Genomic DNA, 21,622 nt, shown 5'->3' on the forward strand with positions numbered 1-21,622 from the left:
TTGCGCACTCGTCTGTCTCCCTCAAATGAAAACCTCACTACGCCTCTGGTCCAACCCTTTACGTAGAAGATAATTTTGCTAAGTTTGTAAACTCCTGACAACGACCAAAACAATTAACACGCTTAAATAGTCTGTTAAGGGTGGTTTCATTTAAACTCCTAGGCTTATCCACTTTTTCTCGTGATTACATTTTAATTAAGAGCGACAAGTGGAAGCAATCGTTAGTCTCCCATAGATTAAAGTCGTGTTTACTCAAAGACATCTGGAACTTAGTCACGTGATGGTCAGTCACCTGGGGAAGGCAGGCACAGCAGGCTGGAGGTGAATGGTAATTAAACAAAATATTTTTTTTTCAAATCGAGTTTCAAACTTAATTGTCTAGCAGGCTTAACAAGCACACGTCGTGGCTTGCCTAATAAATACGAGTTGATTATAACTGTCGTTACACAAACCTCCCCAACTCTACCCCTCCCTCATCGACCACACACACCTAGCTACCTCACACTCAATTCTACCTACCCCACACAACCTCTATCACATACCCCCACACGCCCTAGATACCTCACACACACTCAGTGCTACATACCCCAAAGACCCTTAATTCTCCACAAGCAACCCTTTATAACCCCAACCATCTAGCTCACACCCACACCTACCCACCCTTAATACCCGACACACGCCTCTATACCTTAATCCCTCCCTACTAACCTCACACCTCTCCCTTACCTACCCCCTCTATGTACCCATGCCCCCCCCCCTGTAGATTTAAAAGAACTAACACATGTACATCGTATCCCATCACGTGAGAGCTATATATAATTTAATTTACATCAACTTTGTATATCAACTTAAACATAACATCAAATTCAACTTTGAATAAAACTTCAAAGCTTTAGTTCTTGTTTTTTTAACCGGACTACAATATTTAAACGAACACCCCACGTACGAGAGAATTGTCAAAAATAGCTTTTGGAAATGCCTGAGTTTCATGTACGTTCGCGGCTAAAAGTACGCCACGTTCGTGTAATGAAGATACGATTGCGATCCTTGTTTTTAAGATACAGCTCCGCTGTACGATGTTTCTCTTGTATCGTTGTTGATATGGGAAAAAAATTTTTAGATGTTAAAATAAAATCTCTGAAACTAGAAAACTACTGTAAAAATATATATTTAAAATGATTTTGAAATTAAAATTTAATTTTAACTTCAATGTTTGACTTTCAGAGACAATTATCGATCCATGACTTTGTTTTGAAACAAGTGTCTTCTTTAAATTAACAAAGAAGTCTTTGTTTAGTTATCACGAGACAACAATGGAAAAGACTATTTTTTTCTTCAAATATTTCTATGGTTCAAACAAACGTTCGATGGATTAGAAATTAGATTTAACATAATATTATTTGTATCCTATGTAGGTTTGTGTTTTGTTTAGTTTTTTTAAAATACCACAAACTTATTTTAGATAAAACAATGATCCAATGCAACTCTTACATTAACTTAAGTCTTTTTCTCATGGTAGAATTGAAATACTAACAAAAATCTTTTTTCTTTTTAACTTTTTGTTTGGTAGATATTTGAAAGAAAGGAAAAAATCGGTCTCTTTTAGTCCGGAAAGTGATTACTTCCCTTTCTACTTGATCCCGCCTCCACCCATTAACCACAACCTTTTCTGCCAATTTGGTCTCTCCGAGCCAAAAACTCGGGCTATAAAATGTAGGCGGTTCTTCTAATTAAAGCCCAGATATCAGGCTGATCCAAAGAAATCTTCCATCTCCAGGTAGCCCGGCTCAAACACGACCCAGAGGTGCCGAGTGAGATGGATTTATCGTCTGCTTAGGAAACGAAACTTTTTTTTTAACGAAGAGATCTCACCGTCACGATTTAGTAAATTAATTGGCTCGCTGCTCCTGATAAAAAAAACTGCATATAGCCGTAGCCGTAAAAACAAGTCTTTATTTATTTAAAATTACCGAAATAAACATGCACAGATTGGGACTCAAAAAAACGATCTCGGTCGGAGTTTACGAGCAGTCGAATGTGTTTTTACGTTTAATTGAAAGCATTTACATTTTATTTTTGCTTTCGATACAATCAAATAAATAGATTTTTTTTTGTCATAGCCTACTTATTATAGTAAGTTAATCATTAAACACGATGGATTATAACGATAGATTCTAGGTCATCTTAAATCCAAAGACGTGATAATTTAAAGTAAGTTAATCATTAAACACGATGGAGTATAACGATAGATTCTAGTTGATCATTAAACACAATCAGTGTTTCTTCCAGACTTTTTTCTCCGGGGGGCACTTGAAATTTTCGGGGGGGGGGGGGGGGGGGGGCGGTAGACTTTCTTCGGGGGGGGGGGGGGGCGGACACTGTTAAAAGTATATATTTTCTATATAAATTATATACATTTCATTTCGTTCGGGGGGTGGGGGCGGTAAAAAAATTTCGGGGGGGGGGGGGGCTAAGCCCCCCCCCCCGAAGGGATGTCTGGATGAAACTCTGAACACAATGGAGTATAACGATATATTCTAGTTGATCATTAAACACAATGGATTATAACGATAGATTCTAGTTGATCATTAAACACAATGGATTATACCGATAGATTCTAGTTGATCATTAAACACAATGGAGTATAACGATATATTCTAGTTGATCATTAAACACAATGGATTATAACGATAGATTCTAGTTGATCATTAAACACAATGGATTATACCGATAGATTCTAGTTGATCATTAAACACAATGGATTATAACAATAGATTCTAGTTGATCATTAAACACATTGGATTATAACGATAGATTCTAGTTCATCTTAAATACAAAGACGCGATAATTTAAAGTAAGTTAATCATTAAACACGATGGATTATAACGATAGATTCTAGGTCATCTTAAATACAAAGACGCGATAATTTAAAGTAAGTTAATCATTAAACACAATGGATTATACCGATAGATTCTAGTTGATCATTAAACACAATGGATTATAACGATAGATTCTAGTTGATCATTAAACACAATGGATTATACCGATAGATTCTAGTTGATCATTAAACACAATGGATTATAACAATAGATTCTAGTTGATCATTAAACACAATGGATTATAACGATAGATTCTAGTTGGTCATTAAACACAATGGATTATACCGATAGATTCTAGTTGGTCATTAAACACAATGGATTATACCGATAGATTCTAGTTGATCATTAAACACAATGGATTATACCGATAGATTCTAGTTGATCATTAAACACGATGGATTATACCGATAGATTCTAGTTGATCATTAAACACGATGGAGTATAACGATATAATCTAGTTGATCATTAAACACGATAGATTATAACGATATATTCTAGTTCATCATTAAACACGATGACGTGATCGACGAACTTGGTATCTTTAAATGTTTAAATATCTTTATCCTGGTCTGACACAGTGGCGTGGACATTTCAGAGCAGGGTGGGGCATGAATGGTTAACTCACACATTCCCTGCGCGCATGCCTGTCGCAGGTGGCCGGCCATCACGTGATATAAGTTCCTGATGTCTTTTGATGAAGACGATTTCAATTAATGGTAGACTAATGATTGCTTCAATAAAAATTTAATCATGAGGATAATTGGATTAGCCTAAATGACGAAAAGTGGATTAGCCTAAATGACGAAAAGTGGATTAGCCTAAATGACGAAAAGTGGATTAGCCTAAATGACGAAAACTGGATTAACACTAACTTTAACTACATGACTAGGTTCCCACCATCTGTTCCATGTGTCTGTCTAAGACTCAAACACAAACCACCAGTTCGATGGTTCTCATGTTATCACTGCCGACCCATGGGCAGTACTACAGTGGTCACCATGCACTCGGCAGGGATTTAATACAGTTATAACCTGCAGGCAGACGAAACTAAAACAAAAATCTTGAACAAGTTGGCGACCACAAGGAAATAATGAAGTTAAAAAAAAACAATTGTGTTTGGATCAGTGTTGCGTCAAAGATAAAAGAAAATTAGAGTGATCTCTCCTACGGTAAATAGGTACATTGGCAGTATGAGAACTAAATAAAGTGATGAAATGGAAGTGGATAAGGAATAGCCAATTCAATTGTTTGATCAGCTCGAATTAAAAGTGCATTAAAGGTTGTGGGCAGAGGCGTAGTGAGGGGGCGGGGGGCGGGGGGAACATATGTCCCCGGGCGCCGACCTTAGGGAGGGCGCCAAAATGGGTTGGAAAAACAAATTGAAAGTTTGAGGGGAAGGGGGGGTGCAAATGAAAAATTCGAGGGGGGTGCAAATCAAAAGTTCAAAAGTTCGAGGGGGGGGGGGTGCAAATCAAAAGTTTGTTCCCGGGCGCCGGGAAGGGTCGTTACGCCTCTGGTTGTGGGAAAGAAACTAAAAGTGATGATGTCTTTTTGTCATTAAGACAATATACACCTATAGCCTACATTAGGTATTATTAGTAACCAATAATTAATTTCAGTATTGTTTTCTTTAATCTTCTACGTTTTTTAACATAAATCATTGAGTAATGTTGGTTGTTTCTTGGAAAACTGCACAAGTTGGTTAGAAAGAGCAGGACGGTTGTTATTCAGCTGTTGTTAGTTGTATTTTAAACAAATTACTTATTTAATTATGTATTATCGCTTAGTATTTTTGTTTTGTTATATTTCATGTGGTGGCTATTAGTCGATCTGCTTTTTTATACTATTCAGCGTTTGATATTCGTAAACAACCGTTTAGCCTGTTGAAATGTTAGCCACACCAAGCCAAGTTTGCCAACGTATTTTTATTTGTCACCCCCACGCTGTGCTTAGTTTGACCTCAGTGAAATCCAATTAATCTGGCCAGCCTAAAATGTATGTACACAAGGATCTCGTTAATACTTTTATCGCTGTTTCTAGCTCCGCTCTTTTCTCTCTGCTATCAACTTAAGCTTAACTAAGCAAACTCCACTTCTCATATTAAAATAAGTTGTGTGGTTTGTTTTAGTTAAGATTAGTGCACTACAGATCTACTATTTCAGATTTTTTTTAAAAACTATTGTGACTCGACTGAAAATGAAAACAACAACAAAAAAAAACTAGATTTTACTAAATTAACTAGTCTAGATCTAGATCTCTAGATCTAGATCTAAAATCTAGACCTAGACTAGACTTAAAAAAAGATAAAAAGATAATTTTTTAGCACCTGTTTACCATAAGAAAACAAATGGAAGAAATTACTTAAAAGATCAGCTTTTGCAGACGCGAAATTATTTCAACTCACATTCGTAAAACGCCAAGGGCAATGACTCCTACGAAAGCGCGTGCCCAAAGTGCCACATTAAGACAAGTAATAACTTCCGGTTTAAGACCAGCCCATCCCCCGCCACCCCTCCCCGGCTGGCGTATCTGTTGTGAGAAATTTGCAATGAAATGTTTATCTAAGATATACAATCAAAACAAATACATTTGTGGGTTTTACCCGGGGGCGAGCTAAACGCTGAGCCGCCCACTCAGCCCCTCCCCCTCGTTCTCACCCAAATTCACATACATCAACATTAATTTTTTATAATTTAGACTGCTTTCCTTAAGTGCGTTTTTAAATTAATTTAATTAAAGCGTTTTTAATTATTTTCTATTCCGCCTGGTTATACCCCTTTCTCAACTCATAATTTCTCCTGACTGAGGCGGCTTCTATTAATAATGTCAGTCCTGCATTTTTCAGGACATTTTAACCTTTTTTCTTTTGGGTCATTTTTTTAAAGTTACGACTAGCCCGACATTTTGAACAAACAATGCACCGAAACTTGTGGTATATAAACATCACTGGTTATAAACATCACTGGTTATAAACATCATTGGATATAAGCATCACTGGTTATAAACATCACTGGTTATAAAAATCACTGGTTATAAATATCACTGGTTATAAATATCCTTTTTATAAACATCACTGGTTATAAACATCACTGGTTATAAATATCACTGATTATAAACATCACTGGTTAAAACATCACTGGTTATAAACATCACTGGTAAAAAATATCAGTGGTTTTAAACATCCCTGGTTATAAACATCACTGTTTATAACATCGACGGCTTTAGACTAAAAAGAACTTAACCCAAGGTCCAGTGTTGTATTCTTAACCATCTAGTCTTTATAAATTATAACACAACTAGCGTACCCGCCCCCCCCCCCCCCCCCCCGCGCGTTGCCGCGGGGATAGAAGAAAGTTTGACGAAATATATTAGAAGAATTTCACCAACGCGTTACCAATCTTAGACGCGTGACCTTCTTTTCTAAAAATGTGTTATTTAAATGTAAACAATGCCTGCGCTTGAATCATAAATATCGGGACACGGGTTTACCTACACTACCGCATGAAAACCTTGAGAGTACATTAATCACTCACCGAAATAATATGGTCGAACAAACTTCGGTGACCGCCCATGTGTCAGAGACGTAGAGGCCCGTTCTCAGGAGCCCCCCGCCCCCCCCCCCCCCCCCCCGATTACACTACTGCATAAGTTCGGCGTACGACCCCTGGCTAATTAAAATAGCATCCTGTTAACAATGATGCAGATTGCGTCATTCACTAAAGTGACACAAATGAACAGGATTTGTTATTTAACACGTAAAAAAATTATTTCACGCGTTTTAAACATCAGTGTGACTGATGCAATATGTTAGCGTTACTAATGGTCTATTCTTAGATGCTCGATCTCAATTTCTGTTTGGATTATCTAAAAATAGATACTAATTGCATCATTCGCAAAGTGACGAAACTGTTTGGATTTTTTTACGGACAAAAAGAAACATCCCAGTTAATAATCTAACCTTGGTTAATTTTTCTGATTATTAAAATAAAACGTATTACTTGGCCCTCAGCGGCCCATGTGAGCCTTTGGGGGTCGAAACAGACATTTTTATTTACAGCCTAATCGCACCCTACCAGTGCGCCAGATGACACGCCTGATTCAATTTAGTAATCGTTTGTAACGCCCCATAGCGAAATTAAAAATGATTTTTTACTTAACCCTTCCCTAGAGTTGTTTTATAATGAACTCCCAAAAGTTTCATGCCTATCGGATGAACGGTGTCACTGCAATTCACTTTTATTATTTTTATATACCGTATATAGAGGAAAATCGCACCCTCCCGTGGCGCCGCCCTTGCGAAATTCAGAATTATTTTTTTAACAGAACACTTCCCTAGAGTGTTCTAATCAACTCCCTAAAGTCTCATGGCTATCGGGTGAACGCTGTCAAACTAAAATCGACTTTTATTTTTATATATCGTATATAGAAAAAAAACAAATCGCGCCCTACCGGGGCGCCACCCCTGCGAATTTGAAAATGTTTTTAGCGCAGAAACCTCCTCAGCTCAGGAATATTCTCAACATCTTCCCAAAGTTTCATGGCGATCGTGTGAACAGTGTCACGGCAATGCACTTTTTATATACGGTATATAGAGAGAAATCGCACCCTCCAGACTCCAGTGGCGCCGCCCTTGCGAAATTAAAAATGATTTTTGTACAGAACCCTTCCTTAAAGTGTTCTAATGAACTCACCAAAGTTTGATAGCGATCAGATGAATGGTGTCAAAATAAAAAATCTACTTTTAATTTGTATATACCGTATATAGAGAAAAACAAATCGCGCCCTGCCGGGGCGCCACCCCTGCGAATTTGAATTTTTTTTTTCGCAGAAACCTCCCCAGGAATATTCTCAACAACTTCCCAAAGTTTCACGGCGATGTAATGAGAGGTGTAGTAATGCATAAAGGACAAACAAACAGACAAACAGACACACACACACACACACACAAACATACATTGCTTTATATAGATATATAGATAGATTATAATATAATAAATAATCGACTATAATAATAAATAGTCGACTGTAATAATAATTAATCGACTATAATAATAATTAACCGACTATAGCTAGAGTTAAGGAGACGATACTAACACAACCAAATTCTGCGTTCATCCTATTCTTACAAAATATTTAAAAAACTGTAATTACTTTTTAACGGATTACATTTCTGTATTTGTTGTCAAAAACTAGTTTGTGGGTTTGTCCTTGTGCTCTCTATAACAGGAGCAGATACAACTTGTCTGGAGCCTATATCTGTGTTCTGTCCTGAAACTTCTGTCTCATTTGGATGCTTATTTAGTTAACTAGTCTGTTAAGGCTATTATTATTTTTATTAATTGTTAAAATGTTTTAATTAGCACTTCGGATATAGTGTCTATAACATTTTGTAATGTGTCGCTTATTCCTCAGTGATGTTGTAGACACAGTGATCGAGTGTCACGGCAAGTGTCAACACACTTCCTGTCGCGCATGCGCGTTCATAGAGGAACCCGATTGCCCCAGCTGTCAGAAGGACGACTTCAAATGTTTAAACAAATTTGGCAGATGTATAAAAAAACATGTCTGCTCGTCCAGAAAGAAAAACTGTTTGGGGGTGAAAGCTCAGGTACATTTATTTATTTGTTTTGCTTCAAAAATTGTAATAAAAAAAACTAACACCGTTCTTATGTTATTTCAACTTGACGTAAGCCAATTCGTTAGAAATCATTTGCCGTCTACATTGATTTTTAATACAACCGTTGGCGATACAGCATTAAAAAATTGAAGGGAGATAATAAAGAAATGAGAATCTGAAGGTTAGCATAAAGGGGTCATACATAAATGACGTCACGATTTTTTGGACGATTTTTACCCCCCCCCCCTCCCCTCCGTCACACAAAGCCAGACCCCCCCCCCTAAAATGACGTCACACCTCAGCCTACAACCCCTCCTCAAAGTTGCAGTTGAATTTTTCCATTTTTCCAAAATCTTGTCTGAACACTTTCAACATAGAGTATTTTAATCAATTCTTATTACAATTTATTAAAACAGTTTTCTAAAACGCGAAATAACGGCTAAACTTGTTTTCTAACATTGCTTTTTTATAATGCAAAAGTGTGACGTCACACAATCTGACCCCCTTCCCTCTCATCACACAACGTCACAAAATTACGGACCCCTCCCCCCCTACGAGTGTGACGTCATTTATGGACGACCCCCAAGATATATATTATATATGCAAATCGCTTTCTTACGTTAATAAAAAAAAATTAGGCCCTGTGTAAAATATTTATCAAGTTCTACACTGAGTTTGACTATTAAAATATTAATTCAAGGCATTAATATGTAAGCGCGTGTTTTTCTAAATGGGTCTAGTAGGAATTTTTTTTGTATGGATGCTGATGAATCGTGATAGAGCCGGGATGGAGGGTTTTTTACAAGCAAACAACGATACCAATCGAGTGTCGTTAAAACATAGCGAACAAGAGTTCAAAAGAAAATACGAAACGGCCAATAAGAGGACTCTTAACCCTCGTCTTAGTCACCCAAATTAAATGTGTAAGACGCCGGAAAGAAAACTTGAGAACACCGCATTAGGACGCGATACGGTGACACAAGATAAGGAAAAAAAACCCAGAGAATTTAAAAGTCTGGAAACTTTTTCCGTAATGTGAACTAGTTCTGGTGTGTAAGAAACTCGTGTGTATGTGATCAATGTAGGTGTAAGCGCACCTAGTGTAAACTACTTACGGGATATGTAATCAACACATGTGTATGTTGTAGCTGTAGGCCTACCTAGTGTAAACTACTTATGGGATATGTAAACAACACATGTGTATGTTGTAGGTGTAGGCCTACCTAGTGTAAACTACTTACGGGGATATGTTAGCTGGGTCTAAGACACTACCCCCCCCCCCCCACTAGCAATTTCACCCACTTCCGGAAATTCCATTACATACCCTTTCCCCCCCCCCCACCCCCTTCCGTCAATAACACCGTGTGTTAATTGCCCTCATGGTAATTACCCCCCCCTCCCTCTCTCTAGACAACTTTATTCTTGTTATAGGCATAGTGAGGAAGTAGGCATTGTCTATAATGCCTAAAATAGGCTGGCAGAAAACTAAGTAAATAATTTCATTTTATTACTAGGCATTCTATCGAATGCCAAACAATAGAAATGGCAAAGAGTAGAATGTTCTTGTGCTTTCCAGAAAATTTCTTAACTCTAGATCTAACTCTAGCCCTAACCTAACTCTCATCCTACCCTCTTCTAACATTGACCTACAGTTAGGGTTAGGTTGCGGGGGTGTTGTGTCCTACTCCAGATTTTGGGTATGGTGGGGGGGGGGGGGTAAAATACAGGGGGTAATGACCTTCTCCCATGTAAGCTGTGCATATGTAACTGGTCAGTGATTATATGTTAATGTTAACTAATTCTGGTTATGTGAGAAATGTAATGTAATGGGGGGGGGGGGGGGGGGGAGGCGAGTGTTTTGTAGTGCCAAACACATATACAAATGCTAGCTAATGGACTGTCTTAATGGCTAATTTATTTTTTAACTTTAATTAAGATGAATGTTTAATAATTTTAAAGACTTCAACACTTAACATTAATTAAAATTTCGTGGGGGCGCCTATCGTGCCTGGGGGATAGGGGGGAGGGGGTGTATGCTGATGACGGCTATGAAGTAACGAAGTTTCAGTTCCCATAAATAGAAAGCATTTATAATTGCAACTACCCAAGAAGAAGGTACTTTTTGTAAGTGATGGTATTTTTGTAGGTTCTAAGTGATTATTTTTTTTGTAAGCTTTAAGCAATGGTATTTCTCTAAGCTGTAAGCGATGGTATTTCTGTAAGCTCTAAGCGATGGTATTTCTGTAAGCTCTAAGCGATGGTATTTATGTAAGCTCTAAGCGATGGTATTTATGTAAGCTCTAAATGATGGTATTTCTGTAAGCAATGGTATTTCTGTAAGCTCTAAGGATTGGTATTTCCCCAAGCAGAAGGTATTTTTTGTAAGCGATTGTATTTCTCTAAGCTCTAAGCGATGGTATTTCTCTAAGCTCTAAGCGATGGTATTTCTGCTGTACTTTACCGTTGAGAAGCTCTAGCTGCCTCATTACGTGAAATAACCGTCAAACAAATTCAAATGTCGGAATCAAATCCCCCAAGCACTTGGCCAGAATCCCACTTTAAAAAAACTCGAGCTCATTAAAAATTCTCGAAGCAATTAAGACACCCACCGTCTTTAACCTTTAACCCTGCGTGAAGCATCCACATATTTAATCATCATTAACCGGTCACTATTTATAGGTTTGGCATACGATAGCACAACATGTTTACGTTCATTGTAATAACAGGTCTAAATTTAGCCTGCTAATATGGGGTGTGAGTACAAATGAAAACACATTGTTGACATTGCGCAAGCGGAAGGAGCTGTCCTTAAATGACGTCATGTATTTAGGGCCGGTGCTTTTCTTTGAAAGTTGGTATTTCTTAAAATTAAAATAATGAAAAACATGATAATTTTCGTTACGGTAATGTTTATTTAACGTGTGCTTGGGGGAGTGAGGGAGTGGGGGAACTGTGGCGTCATATGTGACTTATAGCTTTTTGTGACGATTTGTAAAGATTTAGTTTAAATTAGACTTCATTTGCATGTCATAATCTGTGGACTATCCGACTCGTTGTTCCTCCAAGAACTAAAAACATCTGTATACGACTCTACGTCATTTAAATATTATCTGGATTCAGATACTAAACTTAGTCAACATTATTTTGATTAAAATACTTACCTTGGTCAACATTTTCTAGATCAAAATACCGAATTTAGCAAATATTTTCTAAATAAAAATACCGAATTTAGCAAATATTTTCTGGATCAAAATACCGAATTTAGCAAATATTTTCTGGATTAAAAATAAAATTTAAATATATTGTTTGCAGATACTCAGCAGTGGCGCACAGCCGGTGAAAATATCGCCAAATGCCATAAACTTATCAGCGTTAATAAACATCACTTAACTCTAATTACTTCCGCATAACTGCCGGTGCAGATTGCGAAAAATGTTGAGAATTTTTGCCACTTATATTTCGAGACCCCCCCCCCCCCACTCCCCACCCTCCTCCTGGTACATCGAAAAACAACTGTTAGCTTATACATTCCTAATAATTATCCTAACAGTAATTAGACGAAACTTTACACCCGTTTAGTTAGACGAAACTTTACACCCGTTTTTTCCATATGTTCGATATTTTTTTCCTATTTTAAGCGAGGGCGTTTTCGGGCAAAGGAAACAACTGCTCAAAGCGGGCACTGGTTTCTTGACTGAGTAACTTCTGCCGGCTGGCCTGACTTACATCTGCCGGCCTGACTTACATCTACCGGTCTGGCCTGACTTACATCTGCCGGTCTGGCCTGACTTATATCTGCCGGTCTGACTTACATCTACCGGCCTGACTTACATCTGCCGGCCTGACTTACATCTGCCGGTCTGACTTACATCTGCCGGCCGGTCTGACTTACATCTGCCGGCCTGACTTACATCTGCCGGCTGGCATGACTTACATATGCCGGCGGGTCTGACTTAATGCCGGCTGGTCTGACTTACATCTGCTGGTCTGGCCTGACTTACAACTGCCGGCTGGCCTGACTTACATCTGCCGGTCTGACTTACATCTGCCGGTCTGACTTACATCTGCCGGTCTGACTTACATCTGCCGGCTGGCCTGACTTACATCTGCCGGCTGGCCTGTCTTACATCTGCCGGCTGGCCTGACTTACATCTGCCGGCTAGCCTAACTTACATCTGCCGGCTGGCCTGACTTACAACTGCCGGCTGGCCTGACTTACATCTGCCGGTATGGCCTGACTTACATCTGCCGGTCAAATTTGATTTTATCCGGTCTATCTTGACTTCTTCTTGTCTAGATCGTCTAATTTAATCCGGCTAATCTTGACGTATTCAGCGAGTCTAACTCCAGCCATCATTAATCTCTTGATTGATTTCCCCTGAATTTCTCCTGCATCCAATCGAAAGTATTTCTAATCGGCACCTAACCTGGACAAGCTGAGACTAATCCGCTCATCTTATCTTTATCCTTTAATCTCATTTGTCTTCATTAACCACAGCACGCGCACCAGCGCGCCATTAACTACCTGTCAGCGGGTCACGTGGGGGTGAGTACAAATATGTTTTAGGCGTCGGTCGTGCAGCCTGACCCACGCTCAGATTACCGTACGGCTCATCCGTCTTGTTACATCTCTCACCTGTAGTCTAGGGCTCTCTTGTTACATTTCTCACCTGTAGTCTAGGGCTCTCTTGTTACATTTCTCACCTGTAATCTAGGGCTCTCTTGTTACATTTCTCACCTGTAGTCTAGGGCTCTTGTTACATTTCTCACCTGTAGTCTAGGGCTCTCTTGTTACATTTCTCACCTGTATTCTAGGGCTCTCTTGTTACATCCCTCACCTGTAGTCTAGGGCTCTTGTTACATTTCTCACCTGTAGTCTAGGGCTCTTGTTACATTTCACACCTGTAGTCTAGGGCTCTCTTGTTACATTTCTCACCTGTAGTCTAGGGCTCTTGTTACATTTCACACCTGTAGTCTAGGGCTCTCTTGTTACATTTCACACCTGTAGTCTAGGGCTCTTGTTACATTTCACACCTGTAGTCTAGGGCTCTCTTGTTACATTTCACACCTGTAGTCTAGGGCTCTTGTTACATTTCTCACTTGTAGTCTATGGCTCTTGTTACATTTCTCACCAGTAGTCTAGGGCTCTTGTTACATTTCTCACCTGTAGTCTATGGCTCTTGTTACATTTCTCACCTGTAGTCTATGGCTCTTGTTACATTTCTCACCTGTAGTCTATGGCTCTTGTTACATTTCTCACCTGTAGTCTAGGGCTCTCTTGTTAAATTTCACACCTGTAGTCTAGAGCTCTCTTGTTACATTTCTCACCTGTAGTCTAGGGCTCTCTTGTTACATTTCTCACCTGTAGTCTAGGGCTCTCTTGTTACATTTCTCACCTGTAGTCTAGGGCTCTCTTGTTACATTTCACACCTGTAGTCTAGAGCTCTCTTGTTACATTTATCACCTGTAGTCTAGGGCTCTCTTGTTACATTTCTCACCTGTAGGGCTCTCGTGTTACATTTCTCACCTGTAGTCTAGGGCTCTTATTAAATTTCTCACCTGTAGTCTAGGGCTCTTGTTACATTTCTCACCTGTAGTCTAGGGCTCTCTTGTTACATTTCTCACCTGTAGTCTAGGGCTCTCTTGTTACATTTCTCACCTGCAGTCTAGGGCCCTCTTGTTACATTTCTCACCTGTAGTCTAGGGCTCTCTTGTTACATTTCTCACCTGTAATCTAGGGCTCTCTTGTTACATTTCACACCTGTAGTCTAGGGCTCATCCATCTTGTTACATTTCTCACCTGTAGTCTATAGCTCTCTTGTTACATTTCTCACCTGTAGTCTAGGGCTCGTCCATCTTGTTACATTTCACACCTGTAGTCTAGGGCTCGTCCATCTTGTTACATTTCACACCTGTAGTCTAGGGCTCTCTTGTTACATTTCTCGCCTGTAATCTAGGGCTTTCTTGTTACATTTCTCACCTGTAGTCTAGGGCTCTCTTGTTACATTTCTCACCTGTAATCTAGGGCTCTCTTGTTACATTTCTCACCTGTAATCTAGGGCTCTCTTGTTACATTTCTCACCTGTAGTCTAGGGCTCTCTTGTTACATTTCTCACCTGCAGTCTAGGGCCCTCTTGTTACATTTCTCACCTGTAGTCTAGGGCTCTCTTGTTACATTTCTCACCTGTAATCTAGGGCTCTCTTGTTACATTTCACACCTGTAGTCTAGGGCTCATCCATCTTGTTACATTTCTCACCTGTAGTCTAGAGCTCTCTTGTTACATTTCTCACCTGTAGTCTAGGGCTCGTCCATCTTGTTACATTTCACACCTGTAGTCTAGGGCTCGTCCATCTTGTTACATTTCACACCTGTAGTCTAGGGCTCTCTTGTTACATTTCTCACCTGTAATCTAGGGCTCTCTTGTTACATTTCTCACCTGTAATCTAGGGCTCTCTTGTTACATTTCTCACCTGTAGTCTAGGGCTCTCTTGTTACATATCTCACCTGTAATCTAGGGCTCGTCCAGCTTGTTACATTTCACACCTGTAGTCTAGGGCTCTCTTGTTACATTTCTTACCTGTAGTCTAGGGCTCGTCCATCTTTCACCTGTCGTTATTCAAACACTCATTTAATCTATTGTGAAATGATGACCTGTTATGTCGAAGCAGGACAATTGGTCCTATTGTTTTTTGTTTTTTTTTCTATTTGATTCGAGGTTGCCTCTACTGTAATGATTCTTACACTAACAACTACGTCCGTAAACCCAGCCAATATTAGATTTATTACCAAAACCTTGTTATTACCCCTTTTATTTTAGATGTCAATATATATTAATTTTAAAATATTTTAAATTTATTTCTAATTAGAATAACAATTTAATTATATTATTATTAGGTATTTGAGATTCATCATTGTGTAAAATTTGAAAAAAAAAATTGAGTTTCAAAAAATGACTGTTATTTCAAACAGAAATTGTGACGATCAAAAAGACAGTATCAACTGATCGTGGTTTCGAGAAATCTCGTAGGTTTCCTCGGTATAACGAGATTTCCCCCCCCCCCACCCCACCTACCTACCCCCTCCTACAACGCCAGTTTTTGGGTCGAAAATATGGGGCTTATCTGGAGAGTAAGATACGTCCCGAAATACATTTAAACTACACTTATTCCATCTTCGAAGTAAAATTAAAAAAATAATAAATGCACAAAACACAAATCCGAAGTTCAGTTGAAAATCTTAGTCACAGTCCAGTAGAAAAATCGTTTTTGTTTTGTTATTCAATCATGGTGAGTCACACATCATATAGAGATTCAAAGATTTAGTTTACCTCAGCTGTTGAAGTTCTACCTGTTTCACCCTAGAACCCATGACGCTATAGACTTTTAATCGCAAATTGTGTTTGTCCTTAGATAAGCGACTGTTCTTTTTGTCTTTGAACAAGTTTTGGAAATTGAAAAACCATCTTCATCTAACCTCCCCCCCCTCCCCCCCCCCCCCCACCCTGACCCACCCCCAACCCGTATTTACCCCGACCCGTTGCTAAAGTCATACTGTCTAACAGGTTATACCGTTAAACCAGTTAAACCTACAGTATGAGCTAACCTGCGGTTACAGGTTAAACTAGATAAACCTTCAATAAAAGACTAAAGTTTAAGCTAATTAAACCTACAATGAGAGGCTGAGGTTAAACCAACACTAGCAGTGATAGCTGAACTCACCAGCAAGGCACGTGTTTCCTGTTAGAGTAACCATGACAACAAAAGTCAAGTCAAAAAAAAAAAAAAACTCAACAACAGCAGACTCAAGATTTGAGTGGTTGCGGCAATCGGGCAGCCTTGCTCCACCCCCCCCCCCCACCTACTCGTAGGTCTGCTAATTCCGTCTTATTTGAAGCAGATGCTGTAGGTCTAGCACCATTCAATGCTGAGCTGATTTAAGCATTTAAAAGCTTGTTAAGTCTTCGGGGCACAAGAACAAGAGCCGACAGTCTGACGAACTAGAGACTGTAGGCCCTGGCTACATGATAGAGCACTACTGAAGTTGTAACTGGGAACGGTTTGAATCTTGTAACAGCAGTTGTATTAAATTACTTGCTAATCTTACATACATCACGAATGTAGTTAAACTTTATTTGAAAAAAAAATAATTTCATCATTCAAACTTAGGCTTTTATTCAGTTTAAATATATTTGGACTGTAAGAAAAAAAGAAAGCTAAAAATATTACCGGCAAATGTTGACTGTGTTATTTAAAGATAATATTGTAGAGGGAGTGAGGTGGCACCCAAAATGTAAGAATAAGATAGAAACAACACACACACACACACACACACACACACACACATATATATGTAAATTTCAAAATATATACATTAGTTAAACTATTATAAATACGGATATATTTTTTCTTTACATATATACTTCATGTCCCCGTCCCCCCCCCCCCCCCACCTCCACCTAACTTTACGTTTCACTGCAATCGTCCCATATGTTTTACCACATCAACGGTTTCCAAACTTTTTGTGTAACTGATTTCCCCTAATCCCCCCCTCCCATCCCCAACAAGCCGGAACATCTTTACGCCTCCCCACTACCCCCACCCTAGTAGTTTACCACGGAGCCGGCACTACCTACTGTAACACGATGGAAGCTGGGATTATTTCACTTGTACCGACTAGTCCAACCCATACATGACCAGCCGGGCAGCTCATGTTTAGTCCAGCCGCCGTCACGGTTGGCGGCACCCCAACCTGACCGGTGGGGTAAAGTTCGGATAGTTCAGTATACCGTGTCATCGTTCTCAGCACCCAACCAGACCGGTGGCGTAAAGTCCGGATAGTTTAGTATACCGTGTCATCGTTCTCAGCACCCAACCAGACCGGTGGGGTAAAGTCCGGATAGTTCAGTATACCGTGTCATCGTTCTCAGCACCCAACCAGACCGGTGGGGTAAAGTCCGGATAGTTCAGTATACCGTGTCATCGTTCTCAGCACCCAACCAGACCGGTGGGGTAAAGTCCGGATAGTTCAGTATACCGTGTCATCGTTCTCAGCATTGGTCTGATCCGTGACTCGCTGGTTTACTGGTTACTTTCACAAGACTTTCTTTAGTTTTCCTTATAGCTTGCGTAGTTTTATGTGTTGTTAAGAAACAACATGACTGCTAATGGGCATCTATGATCATGTGTGACGAACGGGAGGGGGGCTTCAAAAGTAAAGCCAGAAAAAGGTATATTGTTTTATTCAATGACATTTTTTTTTAAATTGTTATAAAATGTGAACAATATACTCAAAGTTAACAGAGCTCCGTAATGATTTTAGAACATTGTTTTAAAAACAAAAATTACAATTTTGATGGTAGTGATACGTTGAGGTATGACGTCATTATACAGGCAGGCTTGTGAAAATGTGATGATGGAGATTAATGGGGAGGGGAGGTAAATGTCGTTTTAAAATGCCTGAGGTAGTTTATGGATGACCCATGTCTTCATCCGTAATATTTTTGACACACGTCTACCATTTTTTAACCATGTAGTTGTATAGATACTTTGTGTTTTTGTTTTAACGGTTATAAAACGTGTCAGTCCAAATGCTAATTGACACTGTGGAATGAAGGGGAGTTGGGTTTAATAAAGTTCGATACCACACTCTTATATCATGTTAACACCTGCGACATGTATACTATACATGTATACTATACATGTCTAGAATAAAAATCGCAAAAAAGTTGATATTATAAGAGAACATCTTACCTATGCTACATGTATAGTATCTTGCTGCGATTTTTTTTCTAGATGTGTTAAGTATACATGTCGAAATTATAAACGTAGGTTTACATTTAATTTTTAAAGTTTTTTTTCCTACTGAATTGTAACAGTTATTTTATTTTTAAAAAGACTTCTTATAATAAATTGATATGATCTCGACCTGGATTTGCCAAAATTTTTAGTATTAAGGTCATTACAGATGATTTCAACAAAGAAAATTTTGCAATTGCTATGGGGGAGGTCTGAAGCGTGACGTCATTTTAGTGTGGGAGTGTTGTGATGTGTGTAGATGAGGGGGGAGGGGTCAGTAAAAAAAAAGCAAGACATCATTTACCCAGGTCCCAACCAATGTTTAATCACTGTACTGTAACACTCGCCACTGGTATCCAACCTTTAGGCTGCCGGCAAGTATGCCACGACCGGTGACAATGGTGGATGCCTCAAGTGTGTTACCCTTTAGTAACCTTCCACCTTATCCAACACCTGTCTGAACACCCCCTCCCCCTACTCTTGTCAATAGTTTGTTATCCAACCCCCCTGTTGTAACATTGCATGTTAGGGGCGGGGAGAAACCTCGCGCTCAAATCACGTGACTTGTATCACGTGATCAGCCCGCTGGAACACCTTTCCAGTGTTTGTTAGTGCAGGGTGAGCACTTGCCGATAGCGAGACGGGCCCCGTATTGAGTCGTGTTTAGCTAACTCGCCAGACATTTTCTTTTCCGACTACCCCGCTGGTTCCGCCCCCCTCGAAGGACGGGGAGCAGAAGCCAGAGAAAACAGCCCGGCTAAAATTTAGACAGTCAAACAGCGCAATGACCTATCCGGCAAGAATCGTTGGACCTACTGGGTTTTTGAAGAGGGGAGCTCGAGATTTTAATGAATATTTTAAGCGGACAGCATAGATAGCTATCTCACAATGAGATATTACACACTGATACTAAGTGCTGTTGCTGCCTTCAATAGTTAGACCAATATTTGTATATATATATATATATATATATATATATATATATATATATATATATATATATATATATATATATATATATATATATATATATATATATATATATATATACATATATATATATATATACATATATATATATATATATACATATATATATATATATATATATATATATATATATATATATATATATATATATATATATATATATATATATATATATATATATATATATATATATATATATATATATATATATATATATTGAGCATATATATATATATGTATATATATATGGAGAGTTTCAGCCTACTTTAACATCAACCATTCGTGTACCTTTCAGAGCACCACAGCGAGAGGCAAGTTTGTGTGTAAAGTCCCCAACTGTTTGTGACAAGAAACTTCTGGAACATCAAGCCCACAGCTGTGATAAAGTCGGTCAGGAGAGGTCAGTGTCCAGGATTCCTGATGGCAGACACGTTGAACGATCCGTTATTTCGTTCAGAGTTCGATCTAGTCCGTTACGCTTCATATACTTTGTTTTGGTCAACTGGCGTCATTTTCCATATGACATCAGATCGATATTTTTCTGTTGTTAACACATGTATGCAGATATTAATGCGCGATGTTCACATATCACACAACGATGTTTTTTTTTGTACATGCTGTTTTAGTTATTCATATATATGTGTATATATATATATATATATATATATATATATATATATATATATATATATATATATATATATATATATATATATTATAGCCAGGGGCGTAGCGAGGGGGGGGGGGGCGGGGGTGCGGACCGCACCGGGTGACACCATTTAGGGGGGTGACACCAAGGCAAAAAATAGCAAAATATATAGAGAAAAACTTGAGGGGGGGTGCAAATCGAAAGTTTGAGGGGGGGGGGGGTGTGCAAATCAAAAACTTGAGGGGGGGGTGCAAATCAAAAACTTGAGGGGGGGTGCAAATCAAAAACTTGAGGGGGGTGCAAATCGAAAGTTTGAGGGGGGGGGGTGCAAATCGTAAACTTGAAAGTTTGTCCCCGGGAAGGGTCGCAACGCCTCTGGGGGGGGGGGGGGTGGCACCACTAAGTGCCGCACCGGGTGACACCCGACCTCGCTATGTCACTGATTATAGCTACAATCGTAAATATTTCTAAAGGTCAACTTTTTAAAATACCCTTTTGGATTAAGACGCTCAACGGGGCAGAAAATTATTTATCTAACCTCGGTATTACGGAAGGTTTTGTGAAAACCCCTTGAAACAAAATTACCTTTTTAAAGGAAAAATGCTCACACTAATTTCATGATATGGTCTGAGATTATATAACCTTGATAAAATACCTTTATTTTACTTGTTTCTATTAAATTGTGTTTACGAGATGAAGATAATTAATATTGAAATCCCTCCAAGTAGGATTTCTGACGATTAAAGTCTTCATAAATTATGGCCAGGAATTTTCGAAGTACCTGGCAGCCAAGCGGATGTTGACATTAATTCTGCGTAACTACCTCATGATAATTATGTTGTTGTTTTTAGCGTTTGCCGCTATTCATTCGATGTGTGTGCTTTCATTTTTGTTTGGCTTGAGTTTTTGTTTAACTCGAGTTTTGTTTGACTCGCGTTTTTGTTTACAGTATTAGCTGGGGCAATAAATAATATAAAATTTAATTTAGAACAATCTTTTTGCAGGGGGGGGGGGGGGGCGGTAAAACAATGATCAGGGTCTGACGTAGCTCAAAGGTTTGGGCCTAAATCATCAGTTCGTTAGCGTTTAATGGTTAACTTCACTGTCTTTGATTTTTTTTTCAAAATGTATTTCAAAAATAAAGTAACAAAACAAAATAATCCGAGTTAAAAAGTTTTACTAATGTTTTTTTTGTTGTTGTTGTTGGTATTTTCTAGTTCAGTAACATACTATCTTTGTTAAGTAAACGTGTGTTTTATAACATAGTTCTTGTTGTCATGTCCATATACTAGTAAGATGGTATGTACACATATCCAATAGATGTTTTTGTTCATAGGAATGTTGAGATGGTGTTGTTACTATGTTATATATTTAGTTAGTGTAACCATAAGTTTGTGTTATTATCATGTATGTCCATAAAATAATGTGGTTTTGTTACCATTTCCTCAAGTTCATTAGATAAAGGAGTCACCATTTCCATCAGTTCGTTAGATAATAGTGTCACCATTTCCATTAGTTCATTAGATAAAGGTGTCACCATTTCCATCAGTTCATTAGATAATGGTGTCACCATTTCCATCAGTTCATTAGATAATGGTGTCACTATTTCCATCAGTTCATTAGATAAAGGAGTCACCATTTCCATAAGTTCATTAGATAAAGGTGTCACCATTTCCATAAGTTCATTAGATA

The 21,622-nt window shown here is 38.7% G+C and overlaps 1 protein-coding gene across 1 annotated transcript in view; it reads left to right on the forward strand.

Moving 5' to 3' along the window:
• LOC131954843 (CCN family member 3) overlaps positions 1–19,893 on the forward strand; it is a 28,034-nt gene extending 8,141 nt beyond the window's left edge. The window contains exons 4-5 of the mRNA XM_059318656.1: positions 8,292–8,487; positions 19,577–19,893. Of these exons, the coding sequence (XP_059174639.1) occupies positions 8,292–8,487; positions 19,577–19,627 (247 nt within the window). The 3' untranslated portion in view covers positions 19,628–19,893. The remainder of the gene's footprint in view (positions 1–8,291; positions 8,488–19,576) is intronic.
• The last annotated feature ends 1,729 nt before the right edge of the window (positions 19,894–21,622 follow it).

The sequence above is a fragment of the Physella acuta genome, unplaced genomic scaffold, assembly GCF_028476545.2.
Source record: "Physella acuta isolate Inbredline_101_S28 unplaced genomic scaffold, ASM2847654v3 ptg001034l, whole genome shotgun sequence".
Lineage (NCBI taxonomy): Eukaryota > Metazoa > Mollusca > Gastropoda > Physidae > Physella > Physella acuta.